This window comes from Erinaceus europaeus, chromosome 9 (assembly GCF_950295315.1).
Source record: "Erinaceus europaeus chromosome 9, mEriEur2.1, whole genome shotgun sequence".
In the NCBI taxonomy this organism is placed as follows: Eukaryota; Metazoa; Chordata; class Mammalia; order Eulipotyphla; family Erinaceidae; genus Erinaceus; species Erinaceus europaeus.
This window is the reverse complement of record NC_080170.1, coordinates 80,109,856-80,135,370: the sequence shown is the minus strand read 5'-3', so window position 1 is coordinate 80,135,370 and position 25,515 is coordinate 80,109,856. Positions and strand designations below refer to the sequence as shown.

The window sequence follows — 25,515 nt, the reverse complement described above, 5'->3', positions numbered from 1 at the left end:
GAATTCAGGCTTGGAACTCTGGCCATCACATAGGAGCACCCACAAGTGTAGATCCCCCCCCCTTTTTTTTTTTAGTATTTATTAATGAGAGAGATAGCAGGAAAGAACCAGAAATCACTCTGGCACTTGTGCTGCCAGGGACTGAACGTGGGACCTCATACTTGAGAGTTCAGTGCCCCATCCAGAGTCACTTCCTGGACCACCAAGTGTATCCTTTCTATAATACTTTTACTTCAAAGGAATAGACTCAAAGAGCAGTACAGTGGGATAAAAACACAGAGATCAAGTCTATACTTGGATTGACCTGCCAAAGCCCATTCTCAACAGGGAGGCAATTACAGAAGCCAGACCTTCTGCACCCCATAATGACCCTGGGTCCATGCTCCCAGAGGGATAAAGAATAGTTAAGCTTCCAATAGAGGGGATTGTTATGCTGAACTCTAGTGTTGGGAATTGTATCCCTCTTATCCTACTGTCTTATTAATCTTATTAAATCTTGTGTTCTCAGGTGATCCTCTTTAGTATTCCTTGTTGTCACTTATTAAATCAACAATAAAAAATACAATAAAAATTCTATACTCATACCAATAAATATGTAAAAATTAAAGTTATAAAACAAATCAAGTACTAAAATTATATTAAAATTCTTTCTCAATCTGGAAACTAATAAAAGAAATATGTAGAGTCAGAAAAGTATTTTAATAGTTACAAAACATTTTTTTTTTTACAGAATCAGTATAAAATAGCAGTTGATTTCTCCATAATTATCAGAATTATTTATACTTGAGGTCTTGGTTAAGTGGGGCTGAAATCAACAAAGCATCTCGGACTGTTGGCTCAGAAATCATCCTAGGAAGCCCGCCTTGTTGATGTCTGTCACGCTTAGCTCTTATATGAGATGACCCGGTCCTTTTAAAAACAGTTTCTTTTTATGCATTCTTTGGAGGCTTGAAGTGAATTCGGCAACGTTCATTAAACACCTGAGATATTTAAACCGAAACAAAAGTTACTGAGTCATCTTCTAAAAAACAGGCCTGGAATTAAGTTAAATTTGGTCATGGTTCAGGAGCAAGTGATTATTTTTGTTCCAAATCAACTGATTTACGAAACAGATGAGTGGCCTTACCGGGTCAAAGTGATTTACCATGTGCTAAGAGCACAAAGAGCACAGAAGTGCCTAACATCTACTTATAGACAATTTCAATGAAATGTAAATTATTCAAAGGAAAATTATCACAACCTGGCTCATAGACATTTTCTGACTATATTTTTGGACAAAAATATCTAAAACTAAGTTCCAGATAAAGCTCTCATCTTTCTATAATATATATATAATATATCTTTTGAAATAACGGTTGTGATTTTTAAATTTTTTATCTTTATTTATTGGATAGAGATGATCATAAATCAAGAGGAAAGGGGGAGGTAGAGAGGAAAGATAGACAGCAAAGCTACCCCCTGCAGGTGGGGACCAGGGGCTCGAACCTGGGTCCTTGCACATTCTACCATGTGTGCTCAATCAGGCACACCACCACCTGGCCCCATTGTTGTGCTTTTCTAAATGAGTATCAGAATCTTCTCTGGTGTAGGCATACTTTTTTATTTTTACCAGAACATATTACAATGTGCAAGGACCTGAGTTCAAGTCCCCGATCTGCACCAGCAGGGGAAAGCAGTGCTGCAGGTGTCTCTTTCTTCTGTCTCTCCCTTCCTCTCAATTTCTGACGGTCTCTATCCAATAAAGGTAATTTTAAAAAAATATTTATTTATTCCCTTTTGTTTTTTATTGTTGTAGTTATTATTGTTGTTGTTATTGATGTCGTCGTTGTTGGATAGGACAGAGAGAAATGGAGAGAGGAGGGGAAGACAGAGAGGGGAAGAGAAAGACAGACACCTGCAGACCTGCTTCACCGCCTGTGAAGCGACTCCCCTGCAGGTGGGGAGCCGGGGGCTCGAACTGGGATCCTTATGCCGGTCCTTGCGCTTTGCGCCACATGCACTCAACCCGCTGCGCTACCGCCCGACTCCCAATAAAGGTAATTTTAAGAAAGAATATACACAACCTTGAAGAGTAGAAGATGCTATGAAAATTATGTAAACTAGTCTTATAAAAGCTAATTTTTAATGACCCCACTGAAAGTCCTGAATTAACCAGAGTAATAAATCTAAATATCAAGTACACCCATAATTAGTATTCGATGGATATAGAACCTCTGAGATTCTGTTACAACATGCCATACAATTCTACCATGTGACTATGAAACAAATTTTTTTAACTTTTTAAAATTTTATTTATTTTTAAATCAGTTCTTTCTTTCCCCTTTTGTTGCCCTTTTTTTATTGTTGTTGTTATTGATGTCGTTGTTGTTGCATAGAACAGAGAGAAATGGAGAGAGGTGCAGAAGACAGAGAGGGGAGAGATAAGACACCTGCAGACCTGCTTTACCACCTGTGAAGTGACCCCCTGCAGGTGGGGAGCCAGGTGGTTTGAACCAGGATCCTTATGCTGGTTCTTGCGCAAAAGTTTTTTTGTTTTTTTTTAAATAAGATACCTTTATTTGGGTACTATTTCACAATATGTGCTGCTACTTGCAAATATAAGATACCTAGTTGGGGGTTTTTTGTTGTTGTTTTGTTTAGATTTTTTTGAGCACCAAAGCACTTCTCACTCCCCTCCCTTAAGTTTTCCATTGCTTGTTCTGTTTCTGTTCTAATTCTCTCCAAGAACCAAAATTACATATACCTTCCAGCTCCTGTCATTTACCACTTCTTCAACATTTAGTTCTGACTGCATCCATTTCAACTGCAAAAAAAGGGGGGAAATTCAAGTTATATAAACTTAATGAGATAAAAATCAAACTATAATAAAGCAAAACAAGCTGTTCCTCCTGCATTCTTTGTTAATAGAATCACCCAGGTGAAATTCTGTAACCTCTGACAGTTCATTATATCTAGGCAATTTTCTTATAGTTTTTATTATTATTTTAATATTTATTTATTCCCTTCTGTTGCCTTTATTATTTATTTGCTGTAGTTATTATTGTTGTTGGATAGGACACAGATAAATGGAGAGAGGAGGAGAAGACAGAGAGGGGGAGAGAAAGACAGACACCTGCAGACCTGCTTCACCACTTTCAAAGTGACCCCCTGCAGGTGGGGAGCCAGGGGCTTGAACTGGGATCCTTACGTCGGTCCTTGTACTTTGCGCCACCTGCGTTTAACCCACTGTGCCTGACTCCCTTAGGCAATTTTTAAATCTGATAGTGCCCTGCTTCTCAAACTTTGTTGCATATGATAGTCAATTTGAAAGGTTTCCAAAAAAAAAAAACACAAATGCACAATTAATTCACAGAAAAAAACACACATATGATCAGTAAACGTGTTTGTAATTAAGTACAATCTTATGTATAAATGCAAAACAAAGCATTATGACAAAAAGTATTTCAAATGTAAAATGCATAAATCTGATAAAACCTAGTATTAGTGAGGGTATGAAAAAAGACACTCATGCACACTTACAGTCAGAGTAGGTTAGTGAGACCTCTAAGGAGGGTAGCTTGGTAAGATTTATCAAAAACAAACTCAGTAATTTCACTTCTAGGAACTGATCCTACAATTAAAGGGAGTATAAGAAAAGGGAAAAAAAAAATGCATGGACTTCAAGTTCAGAAAGAAAAGAGGTTAAAGCCCTGGAGATTTCTTTAAGCCAAAGTCAAGAACCAATCTGGGAGACCTGGTAACAAGATGCCAAATAGCTGGAGCTAGACAAGATCTGGGCAACACCAGTCTAGGACACAGGCCAAGTAACCTGATCAGTTAGGAATATAGTGCATGCAATAGGTTTGAGAAATTAAATTACTAAAAACTGGCATTTGATACTGGTATAATTGTTCTTGTAAAATTCTTTCCTAAGAACTGGTGTCAAGAGTATACAGATACTGATTCAAGGAGTCAGTACAAGGAGAACAAGGAGAAGCAACTGCATTTTTTTCTTCTTTTTTATTAAAGATTTGTTTACTAACAAAAGAGGGTAAAACAGACAAAGGGGAGGGGACAGAACCAGAGCATCAATCTGGCACATGTGATGCCAGAGTCACTCGGGATCTCATGGTATAGTGGCTAGAGTGTCCAAACACTCTAGTCACTATACCATCCGGAGATGGTCTACAGGACTGCATTTCTGATAACTGAACTTCACCAAAGAAGGCAACCAACTCACAACACATCAACCTCAGTTCTAGATTTTAAATAGCTATACAGGCTCGATAAATTTCACTGCCTGTCAAAGTTTTCACTTAATGTCAAAGAAATGTCAACTTCAAAGAACACAGTCACACATGGCAAAAAGACAATCATCATCGTCACTGTCAAATATATATATATATATATATATATATTTTTTTTTTTTTTTAAACGATGTCATGTGGAAATGAGTTTAGACTTACCCTATACAACTGGAGTGAAGGTTAAGGAGCAGTAAGTACGTGTTACAGGGAAGCAGATTTTCACAATATGTAATAAAATCTTTGAAAAATGACAAGGGTAGGAGTAGACAGCATAATGGTTATACAAAAAGACTCTGAGATCCCCAGTTCAATCCCCTGCACCACCACAAGCCAGAGCTGGGCAGTGCTCTGGTTAAAAAAAAAAAAAAAAAAATTACAACAATCCAAAGAATTCACTGACAAAAGATGGTAAGTGTCCTGCCTACCCTACTTCCTCAAGTAGTGGTTAAACAAAAGATGGAAATCATGGGGTGGAGGGTAAATAGCATAATGGTTATGCAAAGAGACTCTCATGCCTGAGATTCCAAAGTCCCAGGTTCAATCCCCCACACCACCATAAGCCAGAGCTGAGTAGTGCTCTGGTTTAAAAAAAAAAAAAAAGTGGAAATCACTAGTTGGGAGACAACAGTAAAGAGAATTTATGTAACAAATGCGGTGTCCCACAGATTCAAATAGGAAAGAAACTACAACTTTACATGAGCCAATAAAATAACTTATATTCATTACCTTAACTCTTACAAAAACCATAAGCAGGTTTCCAAAATGGAGACCCTAAATCTCATCTGCTATATTTTTACCTTTAGGTTCCTAATTATTAACCAATCCGTTCTGCTTTACATCATAATGCTTTTTCAGCCACCAAGTTGCAGATGCTACCATGATGCCAACCTGACTCCCCTGGGTAGATGACCTCACCAATGTACCCTGGAACTTCACCTCTCTAAAACAAGCTGAATATGGCTCGAACTTCCAATGCCCATATCCAGCGAAGAGGTGATTATAGAAGCCAGACTTTCCACCTTCTGTACCCTATACTGATCCTGGGGCCATGTTCCCAGAGGGATAAAGAATAAGAAAGCTTCCACTGGACAGGATGGGATACAGAGCTCTGGTGGTGGGAATTGTGTGGAATTGTACCCCTCTTTCCCTACAACTTACTGATCATTATTAAATCATTAAAAACAAATAAACAAAAAAAGATGTAAGTTGGTGGGGGGGGGATAGCATAAAGGTTATGCAAACATGTTTGTGCCTGAGGCTCCCAGGTCATAGGTTCAATCCCCAGTACCACCTTTAGGCAGAACTGAGCAGTGCTCTGGCAAAAACAAACAAACCAACAACATAATCTATTCAATATCAACTCCAGTATTCACTTCCTCAGCAGATATACTAAATATCAACTAAAAATAAGAAGTCTGAGAGCAATTTATTTATAAGTCACCAACAGTAGATCAATTTGATTTCATTACAGCTGTCTAAAGACTACTTTCTAATCAGAACACTGCTCAGCTGGTTTTTGTTTTCTATTTTAGATAGAGACAGAAGTAAGAGAGGGGTAGCTGAGCGGTAGCGCAGCAGGTTAAGCGCATATGGTGCAAAGCACAAGGACCAGCCTAAGGATCCCGGTTCCAGCCCCGGGCTCCCCAACCTGCAGGGGAGTCACTTCACAGGTGGTGAAGCAGGTCTATAGGTGTCTGTCTTTCTTTCCCCTTCTGTCTTCCCCTCCTCTCTCCATTTCTCTCTGTCCTATGCAACAACGACAACATTAAGAACAACAATAATAACTACAGTAAAATCACAAGGACAACAAAAGGGAATAAATAAATAAATAAATAAATGTTTTAAAAAAAGAGAAGAAGAGAGGCAGGGAGAAAGTGAAAGTGACCACAGCTTCAGGCTCAAACTTGGGCAGTACACACGACAAAGCAGCATGCTATCCAAGTGGTTATTATTTTTTTATTTATATTTATTTTTCCCTTTTTGTTGCCCTTGTTATTTTCTATTGTTGTAGTTACTATTGTTGTAGTTGTCGTTGTTGGATAGGACAGAGAGAAATGGAGAGAGGAGGGGAAGACAGAGAGGGGGAGAGAAAGATAGACACCTGCAGACCTGCTTCACCGCCTGTGAAGCGACTCCCCTGCAGGTGGGGAGCTGGGGAACCGGGATCCTTAAGCCTGTCCATGTGCTTTGTGCCACATGCACTTAAGCTGCTGCGCTACCGCTGACTCCTGAGTCATTATTTTTTTTTAAAGATTTTATTTATTTATGAAAAAGGAGGAGAGAGAAAGAACCAGACATCACTCTGGCACATGTGCTGCCAAGGATTGAACTCAGGACCTCATGCATGCTTGAGAGTCCAAAGCTCACTGCGCCACGTCCCGGACCACACCCAAGTGAGTTATTTTGATGGCCCAGTTTAGGTTTATGGTAGTGGTGAATTGAACCTAAGCCTTTGGTGGCTCAGGCATGAAGTCTTTTGCATAATCATTATGCTTTCTGCCTAGCTCTAAATAGCTTTTTTCCCCCCCTCATATTCTTGAATATTGCTGCTATTCTAGCCACCTTAGGATTTTATTTCATTGCCACCAAAATAATACTTCTGAGATGTTGTTTTTGAGGCTCTGGGTCTTGCACAGGTAAATTTCCCCCAGAAAGAGACACTTGAAAAAAGAGACATTAAATACAAACCTCCACCAAGGAATGTAGTTTTTCTGAGATAAATATTCAGCCTTTTAAATTGGCTTTTCTGTATATAAATACACTAAAGTAAATCAGAATGACTAGTAGTCACAACTTAATGTAAAAACACTGACTAAAGTGATTCAGGAGATGGCACAGTGGATAAAGCATTGAACTTTAAAGCATGAGGTCCTGAGTTAGAACTCTGTCTGGCAGCACATGTACCAGAGTGATGTCTGGTTCTTTCTCTCTCCGCCTAGCCCTCTCATAGATAAATAAATTAAATGATAATTGACTAAATCCAGGATCAGAAGACGTGGGATAAAGTTCAAATTTACCCACTAATTTAAGATTATATCTTTTAGGGATGTTGATATCTCTGAATCGTTTCCTCAGAAAGAAAATGGAAAGGTTGGGCAGGGGTAGATAGCATAATGGTTATGCAAACAGACTGAGGATTCAAAGTCCCAGGTTCAATCCCCTGCACCATCATAAACCAGAGCTGATCAGCGCTCTGGTAAAAAAAAAGAAAAGAAAATGGAAAGGTAGAGATTTCTAAGAACGGTATCTTTCTAACTGCATAATATTAGTGGCAAATGAAAAAATTAGTTTCCTTATTTGCTTAGATACTGCTGAACATAATCCTCTAGTTCTATACATTATGAAGCCAGAAAGTCTTTCATAATTCACTGACTTCTATTCTCCTTCTGCAGGGGTGACACAGGCACAAAAATAATGAGGGCTGACCAAATTGTCACTATTAAACACACAGTGGTTCAAATAGCTTTGGTCTCTACCATCAAGAATTAATCTAATTCTTTGTAATGATTTTTCAATCTCTGACTTATCAGCTCTGCCCTGCAATTTCCACCTTTAAGAATATGCTAAAATAAATACTTTATTTATTTTAGACAGAGACAGAACTTGAAGAGTGAGGAAGATCAATGGGGAAAGAAAAAGAGACACCTATAGCACGGCTTCACCACTAATGAAGCTTTTCCCCTGCGGGTGGAAACCAACATAATACGAAGGAACCTGAGTTCTTTCATACTGTAATGTGTGCATTCTACTAGGTGTGCCCAATTCCAAAACCCTCATAAAACTTTGAGGAAGAGTAAGATAACCAACATAACAAAGTTCACATTCTATGGAATATATCACTGCCTGATGAATGAGCAGGTATGGGAAATACTGCTGACACAACATATATTAGGAAAATAAAAAAGGAGCAACACCAGAGGATAAATCCTATATTCCAGTGAGACATGCTGAATCAGAGGGGTGACTGAAGAAGTTCTGAATCAGAGGGACGACTGTGTAGAACTAACTATAAGAACAGAAGGTTGAGAACAAAGACAAAAATCCTTTTTTCAAAGTCTAATCATACCTACTAAAGAAAGAATGAAGTTCCCAATTAAGTACAAAAACATGATTGTATCCCACACTGGACTTTCAGTCACCTATTGTGTCATGTTAAAAACCAAACGGGATCCTTACGCCGGTCCTTGAGCTTTTCGCCACATGTGCTAACGCCCGACTCCCCACTTGGTATTTCTTTAAAAGCAAATACACTGCAGGGATGAGAGATGAAGTGGAAACAAAGAAAATGTCCAAAAAGAGACAAATACGTATAATAATCTTCATGGTGAGGAAATAAGTTCTAACACAGTTCTAGTATATTTGTATATCATAGTACTAAGTAGTACGATAATTTTATGGCTGAAGAGTAGTATCCTGAAGTTAAATATCTGTGAAGTTCAGCAGAATGAAACATGAGGTAAATATTTTTAAAAATATGCTTCTTGTCAAGCTTCAAAAAGAAAACCAAGTAAGAATCTCGGTTCCAGCCTCCGGCTCCCCACCTGCAGGGGAGTTGCTTCACAGGCGGTGAAGCAAGTCTGCAGGTGTCTTTCTCTCCCTCCTCTCTCCATCTCTCTCTGTCCTAACAACGACGACATCAATAACAACAACAATAATAAGTGCAACAATAAAAAGCAAGGGCAACAAAAGGGAAAATAAATATTAAAAAAGAAATATACATTAACCTACTAGTTAAAACATATGTGAATGTAGTTAAAATCAAGTCCATGACAACCAAAGCATTAATCTCTTGGTTATTTTTTGATTAAGTAGTGATCATATCTTATTTAAAATTTTTAACATTTAGCTGCTTTTATTTTGAAGAGTAAGTTTGGAAAAACCACCTTAGAAACGTAAATATTATTCAACTTACCTTTGTCTGTTCTTTTCTAAGTTGCTTTAATAACCTTAAATCGTCCAAATTCTTTTCTCTCTCTTCTCGAAGATGTTTTACTACTGATGAGGTCTGAGCTATACAATTTTTTATGACTCTGTCCCTACTAGCATGAGCTTCCATCAACTAAAAGAACAAAACAATGAAAAGAGAAAAAAAAAAATCACACCAATTTATTGCATTTTAGTTTGTTTTAATCCTTATATTTAGACTAGAGAAATTTAACACTTTCTAAGACAATTTATAAAAAAAACTAAATGTATGGAAGATCTATTTTGGTGAAATCAACTAAATTAATGAAAGCTAGGTCAAAGAAAACACCTCTGATGATAGGAAGTATGAGAGGAGCTAGCTGTTCTCTCTTCTCCCTTCATTCCCAGCACTAGGATTTTCATTTCAGTCTGCTTTTCCCTGTATCTATCTCTTCTCCATTATCCCATCCATGTGTTCTTCTACCCTACATTCACCCTCACATACCAGCTGGGCTACTTCCTGTTGCTTTTCTTCCACTTTATTGTCCTTTAATATCTTTAACAAGCTTGTGTTGTCACTATATGCAAGAAATTAGCAACTATGACAGAGAAGCCATAGTTAAAGAAAACAAAGAATGCTACATTCAACTATCTGTGTAATAGAGTTCTGGTCAAGATTTTTAAGTATTAATAAGGACAAACTGTGTAAATAGCACATATTTATAGTTATAACAACTGTGTTAATTCAAAGTAAAATGTCAGACAGAAATATATATATATATATATATTTTTTTTTTTGCCTCCAGGGTTACTGCTAGGGCTTGGTGCTGGCACTACAAATCCACTGCTCCTGGAGGCCATTTTATTTTTCAATTTTATTGGATAGGACAGAAGAAATTGAGAGGGGAAGGGGAAGAGAGAGCGAGAGAGAGACAGAATTGTGAAGCAACTCCTCTTGCAGGTGGGAAGTCAGGGACTCAAACCAGGATCCTTGCGCTTCATAGTACGTGCGCTTAACCAGATGTGCTACTGTCTGGCCCTCAGTACAGTACTTTTAGGTGTCTTTTTATAATTTATAGGTGGGGGTGGGGGGGTTTGCTACTGGTTTATAGCACAGTTGTTGACACATGGGTAAAATTTCTCATCTCAGGTGTCTGCAAAACACTCTCACCCCCAACTTAGGTCTTTTCCTCCCATCATGCACCAGGACCTAAAAGCCACTTCCCCCCATGGGCCCACTCCTTCCTGTCGCTCAACAGAACAACTTCTTTTACTAAGTTTCATCTTAACATAACAAATCAAAATACAATAGTTCTTATTTACTTTCTGTCTTAAATCACACAGTCTGATGGTCATGTTTCAAACACAATTCCATGATTGTAGCCAAATTTTGGTGATATTCCAGGGAAAGCAAAATACTAAAATAAATGAAGTACTGTCAAAATAATAATACATTAAAAAATATGTACTAGCTTGCTGCATGTAATACGGTTAATATTCTTTTTTTCCCTCAGAAGAGAGAATATCCTAATACTATGCTAGTGATGGTGATAACAGAGATAACCTAACCATTATAAATGATGATATAATAAATAATTAGCATTTCCAGGGTTCAATTAACAAAAGAGGAATAATAAAATAAGTATCAGTTATATGTATAGCATTTAGTATAGTGGGCATTTTGATACTACTTTCAAATAGAGAACCTGAAACAAAAAGGTCACATATCTTCACAGTCACTCATGCAAAAATAAACACTAAATAGATTACAGAGATTATATGGGTGGGGAGGGACAGGCGAAGGCACACCTGCTTAAGCATACACATTACAAAGTACAAGGACCTAGGTTTAAGCCCTTGGGGGAACCTGCAGGGGGAAAGCTTCAGGAGTGGTAAAATAGAACTGCAGGTGTCTCTCTCTTTCCCTCTCCGCTCAATTTCTGTCTTTATCCAATAATAAATTAAATTGAAAAATTCAATAAAAATTTAAAAAATAAACTTAAAAAAAGATTTTATGAGTGGGGGAAAAAGATGAATGAAGTGACCATCAATTTCTAATTCTTTTGTTTGGCAGAGCTACAAAGTGAACTATCAAACAGCCTCATAATAAAGTAGGACTTAGATCCATGTTTACTAATAAAATACTGGCACCTGCAATTTTCTTCCATCAGAACTATCTCCCAGTTCGAGTTCCCGGCTCCCCACCTGCAAGGGGAGTCAGTGAAGTGGGTCTGCAGGTGTCTTTCTCTCCCCCTCTCTGTCTTCCCCTCCTCTCTCCAACTCTGTCCTATCTAAGAACGATGACATCAATAATAATAATTACAAAAATAAAACAACAAGGGCAGTAAAAGGGAATAAATATTTTTTAAAAAGAATTATCTAGGGAGTCCAGCGGTAGTGCAGCAGGTTATGCGCACATGGTGCAAAGTGCAAGGACCAGCATAAGGATCCCAGTTCAAGCCCCTGGCTTCCCACCTGCAGGGGAGTCACTTCACTGGTGGTGAAGCAGGACTGCAGGTGTCTATCTTTCTCTCCCCCCTCCGTCTTCCCCATCTCTCTCAATTTCTCTCTGTTCTATCCAACAACAATGACATCAATAACAACAGTGAAAAAACAAGGGCAACAAAAGGGAATAAATAAATTAATTTAAAAAAAGAATTATCTAACTACTTAACAAAAAAACCTCTTTCAATAGAACAAAAATAACAGAGCTAGTCCTCTGAATTAAGTTAATATGGACAAGCTTATCCAAAAAGGTCTCTGTGTCTAGGAAGGTGACGCAGAGAGAGGAGGACTCAACATGGCTAAAGTCCTGAGTCTGATACTTGGCACTACAAATGCCCGAATGATCCTCTAGTTCTCTTTCCCTATCTCTTTTATTAGTAAATAAATAGAATTATTTTTTTAAATGATTATTTTACAATTGAGAAAATAAACTGTAGGTGCCAAGTAAATTGCCTTATAACAACTATGCATATAAACGGTAATCTTAGAGTAGAATGTAAAAAAGGCAAATGTTTGAACGTAAGCTTTCAAGTTAAATAAAAAGATATAACTACAAAAAAGAAAAATACCTAGCAGGAAGGGGAGATAGCATAATAGGTAAACAGACTCTCATGTCTGAGGCTCTTAGGTCCCAAGTTCAATCCCCCACACCACAATAAGCCAGAGTTGAACAGTGCTCTGATAAAAACAAACAAACAACAAAAACCCTAGCTACATGATTATTTCCTCTGCATTTAGAAAAAAATAATATTAGTTAAAAGGAACCTTTAAAAGGCTATGAAAAATAGATGCTTGAGAAACCAAAGCCTTAGGAAAGGACAATTTATTGATGTCCATCCTTCTCTCCAAACCAGCAACTGTTTCTACTTCCAATCCTGATGAGTAAGGGAAGGGGGGAAAAAAATGTAGAAGACATTTAACTTTAGACATTTAGCTTTAACTCTCCTTATGGTGGTTGGCTCCTCAGGATTAATTCATTAAAAAAAAAAAAAAAAACACATGCTATTGTTTCAGTTTTGTAGTTGACTATTTCACATTATCCTTCATCCCTTCCTACATGTTTCATTAAGTTCAAAATAAGTGCCCATAAAGGAGCCATTCTGCTCTCATTCTTCAGAACTGTCTCTCATAGATATGTGCATAACAGCACACACTTTCTTTGTCAAGACCAGATCAGAAGCTGTGTCCATCCTCAGGCTTGGGCAATAAAACAGGAGACATTTATTTCTATAGTCACAGTTCAATTAGATATCACTATTTTCTTGTTTATCTTATAAAGAAAGGACAAAAGACAGACTCAAAAGATACACTTACAGACTCATAAAGTTGTTTACAGGTTTGGCTGGCATCAATTTTCCCTGCAAAGGAAGCTGTTGGAACCGTTGTGTTTAATTCATGTACTATTCTGTCATCAATCGTCCTCATCACCTTGAGTAATTCCTATATGTATTTAAAATAAAAAATAATGGCCTCAATGAAAAATTAAGTGATTAAAAAATTTTAAGCAAAAAAATAAGCTCTTGAATATTTTACAACCCTGGAAATAAAACCATGACAAAGACAGCACAACCATAGGAAAACCTCTGTAAGAATGCCAGGTTATGTGGTAGTAATTATTTTTTATTTTTAATTTCTAAAAGTTATTCTTAGTCATTTTTATCATTTGGAGGGGTGATAGTTTACAGTACAGTTGTTGACACATGAGTACAATTGCTGTAGTAATTCCAACAGTGGCTATCAATTCTTGTTTCATTGGCTCAAATATGATCATCTTAAGCATGTGAAAAGTGACATCAGTGGTACCATATTAAAACCATATTACAGAATAAGCAGGAATTTGTTATACCTTATTTATTTATTTTTGCCTTCAGAGTTATCGTTGGGGTTTGGTGCCTGCACTACAACTGGAGGCTATCTTTCCCATTTTGTCACCCTTGTTGTTGCTGTTGTTGGACAGGACAGAGAGGAAGGGAAGACAGAGGGGGTAGAGAAAGACGCTTGCAGACCTGTTTCACTGCTTGTGAAGTGACCCCCCCCGCAAGTGGGGAGCCAGGGGTTTGAACAAGGATCCTTATGCTAGTCCTCGTGCTTCGCTACTGCCTGCCCATTTTATCTTATCTAAGTAACACTATCTCACATTTCCTACAGTTCTCTTGATCCTGAAAATGGCTTCAGCTCTCAAAAAAACCAACCAAAGAACACCAAAAGGGCCAGGAACTTAGAAAGATAGACTTACACAGCACAGACCTTTCTCACATTTTGACTAGATGTCTTTTTAACTTGTCATTAGAGAAAGGTTAGGCATCAGTCACATTCTGTCTCCAGGAAATTATAGCCCCTAGAAAATGCTTCTAGCTGCATGCTAGAAGGCTCTCTCTTTTTAGTTTAATATATTTTATTTACTTTAATGAGAAAGATACACAGAAAGAATGACTAGAGCACTACTCAACTGATGGTGGTGCTGGGAATTAATTGAACCTAGGACCTCAGAATCTCAGGCATAAGAGAGTCTTTTATATAGCCATTATGCTGTCTCCCTAATCCCTATACTCTTCTTTCTCCTTTAAAGTCCTTTTTTGTTGGTAGTTGGGCGGTAGCACAGCAGGTTTATTGCACATGGCGCAAAGCACAAGGACCGGCCTAAAGATCCCAGTTAGAGCACCTGGCTCTCCAAGTGCAGGGGAGTCGCTTCACAAGTGGTGAAGGAGGTCTGAAGGTCCCCCCCCCCGTCTTCCCCTCCTCTCTCTATTTCTCTCTGTCCTATCCATCAACAACAATAATAACTACAACAACAATAAAAAAATAAGGGCAACAAAAAGGGAAAATAAATATTAAAAAATAAATTTAAAAAGGTCTTTTTTGTTAACTATTTTATTAATGAGAGAAAGACAGAGAACCAAAGCATCACCATGGCATATGTCAAAGCTGGGGATCAAACTCAATAGGTCATGCCTCCAATACTTTATCACCTCTAAACTGCCTCAAATTATTTCTTAAAGTTACTATCTTAACCCCAGCACCCCCCGCACACACAGACAAAAGCAAAAATCCAAAATCCATGATCACTGAAAAAAATCAAAATGAAGGATGCAATACTAGCAATATTACTGAACACAGCCAAAAAGTTAACATTCAAATATTAATGTGTGGGGCTGGGTGGTGGCACATCTTGTTGAGTGCACATTACAGTGCACAAGGACCTGGGTTCAAGCCCCCAGTTCCCACCTGCAAGGGGAAAGCTTTATGAATGGTGAAGCAGGGTTGCAGGTGTCTTTTCTATCTCCCCTACTCTCTTGATTTCTGGCTGTCTCTATCCAATAAATAACGATAATTTTTTTAATTTACTTCTTTATTGGGGAATTAATGTTTTACATTCAAAAGTAAATACAATCGTTTGTACATGCATAATATTCCCCAGTTTCCCATTTAACAATACAACCCCCACTATGTCATTTATCATCCTTCATGGACCTGTATTCTCCCCACCCACCCACCCCAGTCTTTTACTTTGGTGCAATACGCCAATTCCATTTCAGGCTCTACTTGTGTTTTCTCTTCTGATCTTGTTTTTCAACTTCTGCCTGAGAGTGAGATCATCCCATATTTATCCTTCTGTTTCTGACTTATTTCACTCAACATGATATTTTCAAGGTCTATCCAAGATAGGCTGAAAACGGTGAAGTCACCATTTTTTACAGCTGAGTAGTTTTCCATTGTGTATAGATACCACAACTTGCTCAGCCACTCATCTGTTGTTGGACACCTGGGTTGCTTCTAGGTTTTGGCTATTACAAATTGTGCTGCCAAGAACATATGTGTACACAGATCTTTTTGGATGGATGTGTTGGGTTCCTTAGGATATATCCCCAGGAGAGGAATTGCAGGGTCATAGGGTAGGTCCATTTCTAGCCTTCGGAGAGTTCTCCAGACTCAATAATTTTTTAAAATCAAATATTAATGTGTATTGAATGTTACTTTGTTTAATCCTATAATCAGCTTCAATATAACTATTTCCTTTGCTAATCTTAAATTTATTACCTGAAACCAACTTCATTTCTTTCTTCATTCTTTTTTGTTTGTTTTTATTAATTATTTGTATCTACATGTTTGTTTTGAATAAAGACAGAAATTGAGAGGGGAGCAGGAGTTAGAGAGGGAGAGACACCTGCAGCATTGCCTCACCCCTTGTGGAGCTAGCTTCCCACCTGCAAGTGGGGACCAGCAGTTTAGACCCAGGTACTTGCACACTGTAAAATGTGTGCTGTACCAGGTGTGCCACCACCCAGCCTCTTTAATTTACTTGTTAAAATAAAAGCCCTTCATCATGGTTAAAGCATTACACATCAATTTTAGGAAAATTTGGGGAAAAAAATCTTACAATAAAAACCACTCATAATAATAGCATGTTCCCTTTAGTTTTTTTTTTTTTTACACTTACTATAAATATCTTCATAAAATGAAAGTATTGGGGTTTGGGCGGTAGCGCAGCCAGTTAAGCGCACGTGGTGCAAAGCACAAGGACCCACAGAAAGATCACAGTTTGAGCCCTGCCCCCCCCCACACACACACCTGCAGGGGAAGCAGGTCTGCAGGTGTCTGTCTTTCTCTGGACCTTCTCTCAATTTTTCTCTGTTCTATCCAACAACAACAGCAATGACAACAATAATAACAACAGCAACAAGGGTAACAACAGGGGCAACAAAATGGGAAAAATGGCCTGCAGGAGCGTGGATTCATAGTGCAGGCACAGAGCCCCAGCAATAGCCCTGGAGGCAAAAAAAAAAAAGTATTATCTTACCTTTCTTATCCTATTTTAAAAAAGAAAAAAAAAATTTTAACTCCTGCCTTAGGGAGGCATCCAATCTGGTCTCCTACGCCTACACTGAACTTCTCTGTTCCAGACTCTTGAAAACAGAGTTGGCAGTCAGCTGAGGTAAAGAACAAACACCTCATCACAGACCCCTGCAAGCGTCAACCCGGCTTTGACCTAGCACGATTGGGCCCTCCTCAATCGCTATCGAACAGGCCATGGCCGGTGCACCGCTATGTTCCATCGCTGGGGAGCCAGAGACGACCCGAACTGCCCCTGTGGCTACAGATAGACTATGATCCACATAGTTAACGACTGCCACCTCTCCAGATTCAAAGGAGGTCTCGAAACTTTACATCAGGCTCAACCTGACGCTGTTGACTGGCTACGGAAGAAGGGCAAACGCTAGAAGAAGGGGCAGGCAGTAGCTCACTTGGTTAAGCACACATAGTGCAGTACATAAGAACCAAGGTTCAAATCCATGGTCCCCACCTGTATGGAAAAAGCTTCACAAGTGGTGAGTAGGGCTATAGGTGTCTCTCTGTTCTTTTCCCTCTCTCTCCCATCTCAATTTCTCTGTCTCAATCCAATAATAAATTACTAAATAAAATAAAATAAAAATAAACTCCTGCTTTATAATAGAAGTATTTTGCTCTGGTTAGTAAAATACCTGGAAGGTATCTTTTAATAATAACATAAACTATCCTGTAGGCTCCATATTTTATCTAATTCACCACTAATAAACATTTAGAGTTTTTTTCAGTTATAATAGCTAGTTATCAGATTAATCTTTAATTAGTTATTTAGTGGCTTTATCTGGATCCTAACTTGGAAGTTAATTTTTATATAGAAGGCTCATGATACAAACTAATGAAACACAGGCAAATAGCAGATTTAAAACTAACTTCGCAAGGTGACACATGCCCAGAGCATACACATTGCCATGTGTAAGAACCCTGGGAAATTCTCAAGTGGTGAAGTGATGCTGCAGTGTCCCTATGTCTGTCTGTCTGTCTCTCTCGCTCTACCTCTTTCTTCTCAGTTTCTCTGTCTCTATCAATCGATAAGTAAAATTAAAATAGAATAAAATGCACTTTACTACCTTATTTCTATTTTTTTATTTTACTTTTATTGTAAACTGGAATTCTTACTGCATTCACAAAGCAACTATCACTCTAAATTATGTACTGTGAAGGATAAATAATGTAAGTGGCAAATGTCAAACAAACAGGGGTAGCACTATTTAGAAAGCAAAAACAAACAACAGGTTAAGCAGCAGATAAGAGACCTTCCTTGGCAACCCACCTACCCCCCCCAAAAAAGAAATGGGCAGGTTTCTTTAAAATCTCTCCTTTCATTCTCCCTATCCAAATCAAACTTATGTTCTGAGGTGAAGGTTTTAATTTCTGAGACCAAAGTCTCATTAGATAAAGTCTTCCTTGGCTCAGAGTCTCAACACTTTCTCTTTAACAATGGACAACTGTCCTATAGTAAGTAGACAGAATTCACTCATTTTCTCAACACTCATTCTAATAAGTGTTAGATGCCATCTTTGCTCTTATGGAGCAAAACTCTTAGAGGGAGGGTCAATAAATACTTATCCCAGTAAAAAGATAATTTCAGCACTAAAAATAATACAAGAAGAAAAAGAATCTTAAAATTAGACTGTGGTGATAGTTGCACAATTCTGTGAGTACATTAAAAACCAGTGAATTGTATACACTTAAGGACCAGGGAGATGACACAGTGGATAGTGTCATTCTTCCAGTATGAGTTCAACCCCCAGTATCACATGTGCCAGTGATGCTGTGGTTCTCTTCCAAGCCCCCAGGCCATTAACAAATTCTGACCTGCCCAGATTTGACAATTCTGATGGGCTCCCTGCTATCCCTTCTCCCATCCTGTTCATGTCCCAGTTCTGCAATCCTATCACTGTCTAAGTGATAGTATAAGTGGATGGGAGATATGGAGAAGATTTTGAGTAGAATAGGGGTATGAAGGGAAGGGTAATAAGGACCCTTGACCTGAGAAGTTGGGGAGCTGAGGTAGTAACCTTGTCTGGTGGGTGAGGTATATTTTAAAAGATGGGGAGCATAGTCATTATGCAAACAAATTCTCATAGCTGAGCCTCCAAGGTCCCAGGTTCAATCTCCTGCACCAGAGCTGAGCAATGCTCTGGTAAGTAAATAAATATGTAAGATGATTTTTAAAATCCAAATAGTTAAAATAGAGAGGGAGGGAGGGAGAGGGAGGAGAGGGAGAGAGAGAATTAACTTTTAAAAAGATAACTGAATATGGATTGACGTATCAACACCCATGTTCAGTGGGGAAGCAATTACAGAAGCCAGACCTTCAACCTTCTGCATCCCACAATGACCTTGGGTCCATACTCCCAGAGGGTTAAAGAATAGGAAAGCTGTGGTCCGGGAGGTGGCGCAGTGGCTAAGGCACTAGACTCTCAAGCATGAGGTCCTGAGTTCAATCCCCGGCAGCACATGTACCAGAGTGATGTCTGGTTCTTTCTCACTCTCTCTCTCCTATCTTTCTCATTAATAAATAAATAAAATCTTTTTCAAAAAAAAGAATAGGAAAGCTATCAGGGGAGGGGATGGGATACAGAGTTCTGGTGGTGGGAATTGTGTAGAGTTGTATCCCTCTTATCCTATGGTTTAGTCAATGTTTTCTTTTTATAAACAACAAAATTTAAAAAGAAAAAAAAGGAAAACAATGGAAATTTATCTGTATTAAGTAGGTAATGTACTAATCAACAGACTATTGTGGGTGGGGGGAAGGGCCAGGCAGTAGAACAGCGGGTTAAGTGCAAATTACCGCGGGTTAAGTGCAAATGGCGAAAAGCCCAAGGATCCTGGTTCCAGCGCCCCCTCCCCTGTAAGGGGGTCGCTTCATAAGCATTCGTGAAGCAGATCTGCAGGTGTCTATCTTTCTCTCCCCCTCTCTCGATTTCTCTCTGTCCTATCCAACAACGACAGCAATGACAACAATAATGACAAACAACAAGTGCAACAAAAAGGGAAAAAATAGCCGCCAGGAGCAGTGGATTCGTGGTGTAAGCACCAAGCTTCAGCTTCAGTCATAACTCTGGAGGAAATAAAAAAAGAATATACAAATGTGGATTATCAAATATATTGATTCTTCCCTGTGTGCTAGAGAATCAATATACGATCTAGTGCTTGTTTTAAGATGATAAATATTAGTCATAAGATTACTTTATTTAAGTTAAATAAAATTTAAAATGTAGTTCCCCAGTTGAAGAGCTACATGTTGCTGGTGGCTGCCATACTAACCACACAGTTCAAATTTCCAAAGAGAGTTCTATTGGACAGTACTAAATTTAAGAAAACATGACACTGCTTAAACTTATACATATTTGCTCAGGGATTACTGACAATTATACGCTATTTTTTAAGTGTTACAGAAGAAATACTAGAAAAGCCAAAAAATAAGGGGAAAGGGAGTAAGATGCAGAAAGGAATCTCTTTCACAACTGCAAAGGGAAAAAGAACTATAAAATACCTCACTATGTATACAGTACCTTAACATGTAAAATACCACAGGTCTTAAGGTATAAAAAACTCTATAAAAGTTTAAAGAAAAGCTTGGCTGGTCTCCAAAAGCAGAGCGAATGAAGGTTAATGCAGCATAAAGTGCTGCCACTGGCAACCTCACCAATGTGTCCCAAAGTCTCACTCACCATTCCAGAGCCCTACCGTACTAGAAAAAGATAGAAACAGGATGAAGTTATGGATCAACCTGCCAACGGCCATGTCCAGTGCAGGAGCAATTACAGAAGCCAGACCTTCCACCTTCTGCTCCCTATAAAGAATTCTTAAGAGAAAAAAAAAAAAAATCCATGGCTCTGTTACTACTGAATTCTGCTAAGAGGTTGTCTAAATAATATGCAAAGTAAATCTGACATAAAAATAAAAAAAAAAAAAAAGAATTTTGGTTGGGAGTCGGGTAGTAGTGCGGGTTAAGCGCACACGGCACAAAACACAAGAACCAGCGTAAGGATCCTGGTTTGAGCCCCCCGGCTCCCCACCTGCAGGGGAGTCGCTTCACAGGTGGTGAAGCAGGTCTGCAGGTGTCTATCTTTCTCTCCCCCTCTGTCTTCCCCATCTCTCTCTATCCTATCCAACAACAACGACATCAACAATAACTACAACAATAAAACAACAAGGACAACAAGAGGAAATAAATAAAAAATATTTATAAAAAGAAATAATTTTGGTCTATACTCCTACAGAGGGATAAAGAATAGGGAAGCTTCCAATGGAGGGGATGGGACACAACTCTGGTTGTGGAACTGTATGGAATTGTACCTATTATCTTATAATCATGTTAATCATTATTAAATCATTAATAAAAAAATTTAAAAGAAATTGTGCCCATATATTAATAGATGTACTATAAACCACTGACCTTGAAATAAAATGATTAAAAAAACAGTGCTGCCATTAAATCACATGTCTAATTTCTAAGAAACTACTGCCTGCCTAATACCTAGCTCCAGAGACATACTCTCTTGTCTGGTTTCTTTCACAAATGCACCAAGTAAACAGAACACACTCCTGTGTAGACAGGGCACAGAATTCACACAAGTAATAGTAACATGCAATCAAGCATTACTTAACAGCAGGGATACACCTGAGAAATGTATTTATTGTCAGACAATGTCCTCACTGTACAGTTATCACAGGATGTAACAACATAAGCCTAGATGGTATTATCTACTGCACAGGCAGGATATACGGCATATACTCTTTCAGACCACCTTCTAATATGAAGTCCACTATTAACTGAAATGTTGCTAAGCAATATTTAACAGTATATATATGGCAGGCTGGGAGAAAGCAGAAGCAGTGCCCTAAACTTTCATGCCTGAGATACACAGGCTAAAACCCTGGCACCACCATATGCAATGTTCTTGATCATAAAAATAATTAAAATCTTAAAAAAGCCTTTCTATTGCCCACACTTATATTCAGACAACCAAAAAAAAAAGTTAAAATAAAAAAATGAAAGAATACCTAAACAAAACAATAAAACACTTATATGAAGAAAGAGGTGAGGTGGGGGGTAAAACTTCTATTATATGGGGATCGGGAGGTGTCACACCAGGTTGAGTGCATGCAGTACAATGCTCAGAGACCCAGGTTTGAGCCCCTGCTCCCCACCTGCAGGGGGATGCTTCATGAATTATGAAGCAGGGCTGCAGGTGTCTCTCCTCTCTGTGTCTCTCACCTCTACCAAAGAGAGAGGGAAAGGTAAGAGATGGCTGCCAGAAACAATGGTACCATGCAGGTACCATGCCTCAGCAATAATTCTGTTAGCAAAAAAAAAGTAAAATTTTAAAAAATATATAATTTCTATATATCTATCTATATCCCATGTTCACTCCCCAGTACCACTGTAAGCCAGAGCTAGAAGTTTTAAAAACAAAAACAAATAAATATCTCAGTTTTGCAGCCCAGTAGCCAGAGTTGAGTTTGGAAGAATAAAGTGCGTTCTTTCTCCAGCATAACATGTGCCAGAGTAACAGTCTGTCTCTCTTTTCTTTCTCTCACATCAATAAATAATTCTTGCTAGTGCCTGAGGTGTGGTGATGCAGTATACCAGCAACCATGGATGGAAGTCCTGGCACAGTGCTTTCCTCAACCTTGGCGACAGAGTATGCAGTGGTCTGTGCAAGTGCATGGTGGACAGTGGGCGGATCCAGTCTGTGCTGGTGTACAAAGAAAAGTACAGCCAGCCAGAACTTGCTCTCTTTGGCTGCTGCTTCTCCTGGTCAGAAGCATCTTGCCTGAGGTGCTCCAGGCATCCATCTACCATGGCTACTTCTCCTGGGAACTGAACACGCGTGACTCTGCTAGTCGGCAAACTTTTAGACCCATCTACATCCATGAGCAACCTTTACTAGACCTGATAATTGTTTATCTTATGGAACTAAACTTTTAATAACTATATTCAGACTTTATGAACCTAGCATACTCTTAACCCCTGATGATAAGTACTTATTTTGTCTTTTACCTGTTTCACCCTAATAAACCTTGTATTGTTTAAACCAATACCCAGCTCTCACTGTGAATCCTTTTACGCGCTGAACCAGCCCCCAACAACCCCTTTTTTAAATTAAATAACAACATGAGGTGGCAAACGCTAGAAGAACAACATGAAGTAATGGGGGCAAGTCCTCAAATTAATTTAAAATGTTAAATGATGGGAGTCACGCAGTAGCGCAGCTGGTTAAGCGCAGGTGTAGCAAAGTGCAAGGACCCGCGTATGGATCCCCTTTGGAGCACCCCCCACACCTGTAGGGGAGTCACTTCACAAGCGAAGCAGGTCTGCAGGTGACTATCTTTCTCTCCCCCCTCTACCCTCCCCTCTTCTCTCCATTTCTCTGTCCTATCCAACAACGACGACAACAACAATAAAACAACAAGGGCAACAAAAGGGAATATATATATATATATGTACAGAAAGTCTTTTTTAAAAATAGGGAGTTGGGCGGCAGCGCAGCTGGTTAAGCACACATGGTGCAAAGTGCAAGGGCCAGCGTAAGGATCCCGGTTCCAGCCCCTGGCTTACCACCTGCAGGAGATAGCTTCGCAAGCGTGAAGCAGGTCTGCAGGTGTCTATCTTTCTCTCCTCCTGTCTTCCCCTCATCTCTCCATTTCTCTTCGTCCTATCCAATAACAACAGCTATGACAACAATAACAACTACAACAAGCACAACAAGGGCAACAAAATGGGAAAAATAGCCTCCAGGAGCAGTGGATTTAGACACCAAACCCCAGCAATAACCCTGGAGGCAAAAAAAAAAAAAAAAAGTTAAATGATGTGCCAAAGCCAGTTTGTAAAAAACACATAAGGGAGAGCAAATAGCTCAATAGTTAGAACACACATGTCACAATGTGCTTATATCCGCAGACACTACATGGAAATACTTGCACAAAGGAAATGTCACATCACATCACTGAACACCTATACTGTCTTCCCTGTTTCTCTCCCCACTCTCACCTTCTACCAAAACAAACAAAACCAGAGTCCACCAGTAGTAGGAAACCATGAAGGTATGAAGCCCCAGTGAAAACCCAAGGGAGGGGGCCAGGTGGTGGTGCACCTGGTTTGAGCACACCCACCCCCCCACCCCCACCTGCAGGGGGAAAGCTTCATGAGTAGTTAAGTAGTGCTGCAGGTGTCTCTCTCCCCATCATCCCTTTCTCTCTCAATTTCTGGCTGTTTATCCAATAAATAAATGAATTAAAAAAAAAAAAAAACCAAGAGAGAATGGGGAAGGTGGTTGGGGGCCACGACGCACATGTGACTTTTAATCCAAGGTATTCTCCAATAGCACCACACATTTGGAAAAATCCTAGAGAAGCTGTCTCCCACCCTTCACAAATAAGACACACTTGCAACGTTTTTATTCACATATTTTTGAAATGAATGTTTCTGCAAAATAGTTCAACTGGCACCATTTACATTTAATTAGACTTTTGAAAGAAAAAAAGCAGTGTTCATTAAGTAGTTGCATTTTTTACAGCTAAAAGAGATAATCTTGAAACTTGGTTTTAGAAATTTAATTCCCCAAGGAGGTTTTAGTGATTAACTTAAGGTGCATTTTAATCACATCTGAAGCCAGCTGCTGTTGTGCTGATCTAATTTAAGATGCTGCTGAAACAGAAAGGAGGATCCAACTAATGGTGGAAAGACACTACATAAACTTGCTTGGTCAAATAGTTTAGTCTGCTGAGGTTACATTCAAGAATACAACTCTCTACAAAACCACAAAACTTACTACAGATAAGTCAGAGACACTGTGAAATTACCTTTCAATGATATTAAAATAAATTTGTAAAGTCATGGTTTTTAAATCCATTTATCTAGACAGCCCCACATTTTTATACCTATGTTGAAATAGATGGCTTTCACAACTTGGTTAAAAAAGTTCGCTTGGCGCGTGGGTTAATAATTAGCTGCAGACCTTTGGTGCTTGCATATCTAAGATGATCTTTTCTTTAAACGTTACTTTTTCTCTAATGGTTAAGAAACTAGTAGCACAGAAGGTAAAGTTGATTCTTTGGCCAAGGCGCCATTCTTTATGAAATAGTAAGACCTATACCAGGATTTTTTATTTGTCGGGTGCATAACCTCTTCCCTGTCTTCTCGCCTGTAATTTTTTAAAATTTAAAGTAGAAGACTAGCAGAGGCTAAGAGATGAGTTCAAGAGATGGCTGAAAGACTGTTATAACTCCCATCTACTGAGTCCAAGCTTCGTTTTACCACCACAGAATCACTCGAACTCATGGCCGAGGCCACAATGGGAGAACTATGACCCTCATCGAGCAGTCATGCTTCACTAGTCCGCGCCCCCATGACCTCCAGTGGCTCGAAAAAGGCGCCTTGAACTACCCAATTCAATTTTTAAAAATGCGCATTTTCTCCCACGCTAAAACTGCAAATATGGTCAGGTGGTAAAATTAGGGACACGCCAGCCACACGAAAAAAAACCCATCACCTGGAACTCGGCGAACTCCTCACAATTCACACCGCCACTGGGCGCCGCCATATTGAACAAACTCTAGGCCCCCACCGTGAACCAATCACTGCGCAGCAAAGCTGTCTGCGGCGCCGCCTAACCAAAAAAAAAAAAAATCCGAAGGGACTCAGGAAGAAAGTTAACCACAAGACTGTTTTCCCCTGGCCCCTCTCTATCAATACATCGAAATCTGTGACTTGTTATCCTTTAACATGTCCTCCTGGAAACAACTCAAATGGTTGGAACGAGGACTGTCAGAACTCGAAGGGATCGTTCTACTCAACCCCCCTTTCTTACAAGCAGAAAAAAACGAGTTCCAGGTCGCTCCAACCAAATCGTTCAAGGGGAAAACCTGGTCTGTCTGTGGAAATACTAAAATGGGGGGAGGGGGGGAGGCAGTGGCGGCGCACCTGGTTGAGCGCACAGATTACAGTGCGTAAGGCCCCGGG

The 25,515-nt window shown here is 39.1% G+C and overlaps 1 protein-coding gene across 1 annotated transcript; it reads right to left on the bottom strand.

The window, feature by feature from the left end:
- Nucleotides 1–680: 680 nt before the first annotated feature.
- On the bottom strand, nt 681–25,167 carry MIX23 (mitochondrial matrix import factor 23). The gene is made up of 5 exons (XM_007536524.2): nt 25,046–25,167; nt 13,011–13,136; nt 9,199–9,345; nt 2,744–2,803; nt 681–980 (listed from the first exon to the last, which is right to left on the bottom strand). The coding sequence occupies exons 1-5, from the start codon at nt 25,094–25,096 to the stop codon at nt 930–932; spliced, it is 435 nt and encodes a 144-aa protein (XP_007536586.1). The 5' UTR covers nt 25,097–25,167; the 3' UTR covers nt 681–929.
- Between the last annotated feature and the right edge of the window lie 348 nt (nt 25,168–25,515).

Bases quoted from the DNA above. Each gene is read 5' to 3' on its own strand.
- MIX23 (XM_007536524.2), bottom strand. From the start codon at position 25,096: ATGGCGGCGCCCAGTGGCGGTGTGAATTGTGAGGAGTTCGCCGAGTTC. The intron at 9,346-13,010 runs GTAAGTGTATCT...TTGTTCTTTTAG, and splicing joins GTAAACAACTTTATGAGTCT to TTGATGGAAGCTCATGCTAG. The intron at 981-2,743 runs GTATATGTAATT...TAAATATCTCAG, and splicing joins TAAATGACAGGAGCTGGAAG to GTGTTTAATGAACGTTGCCG.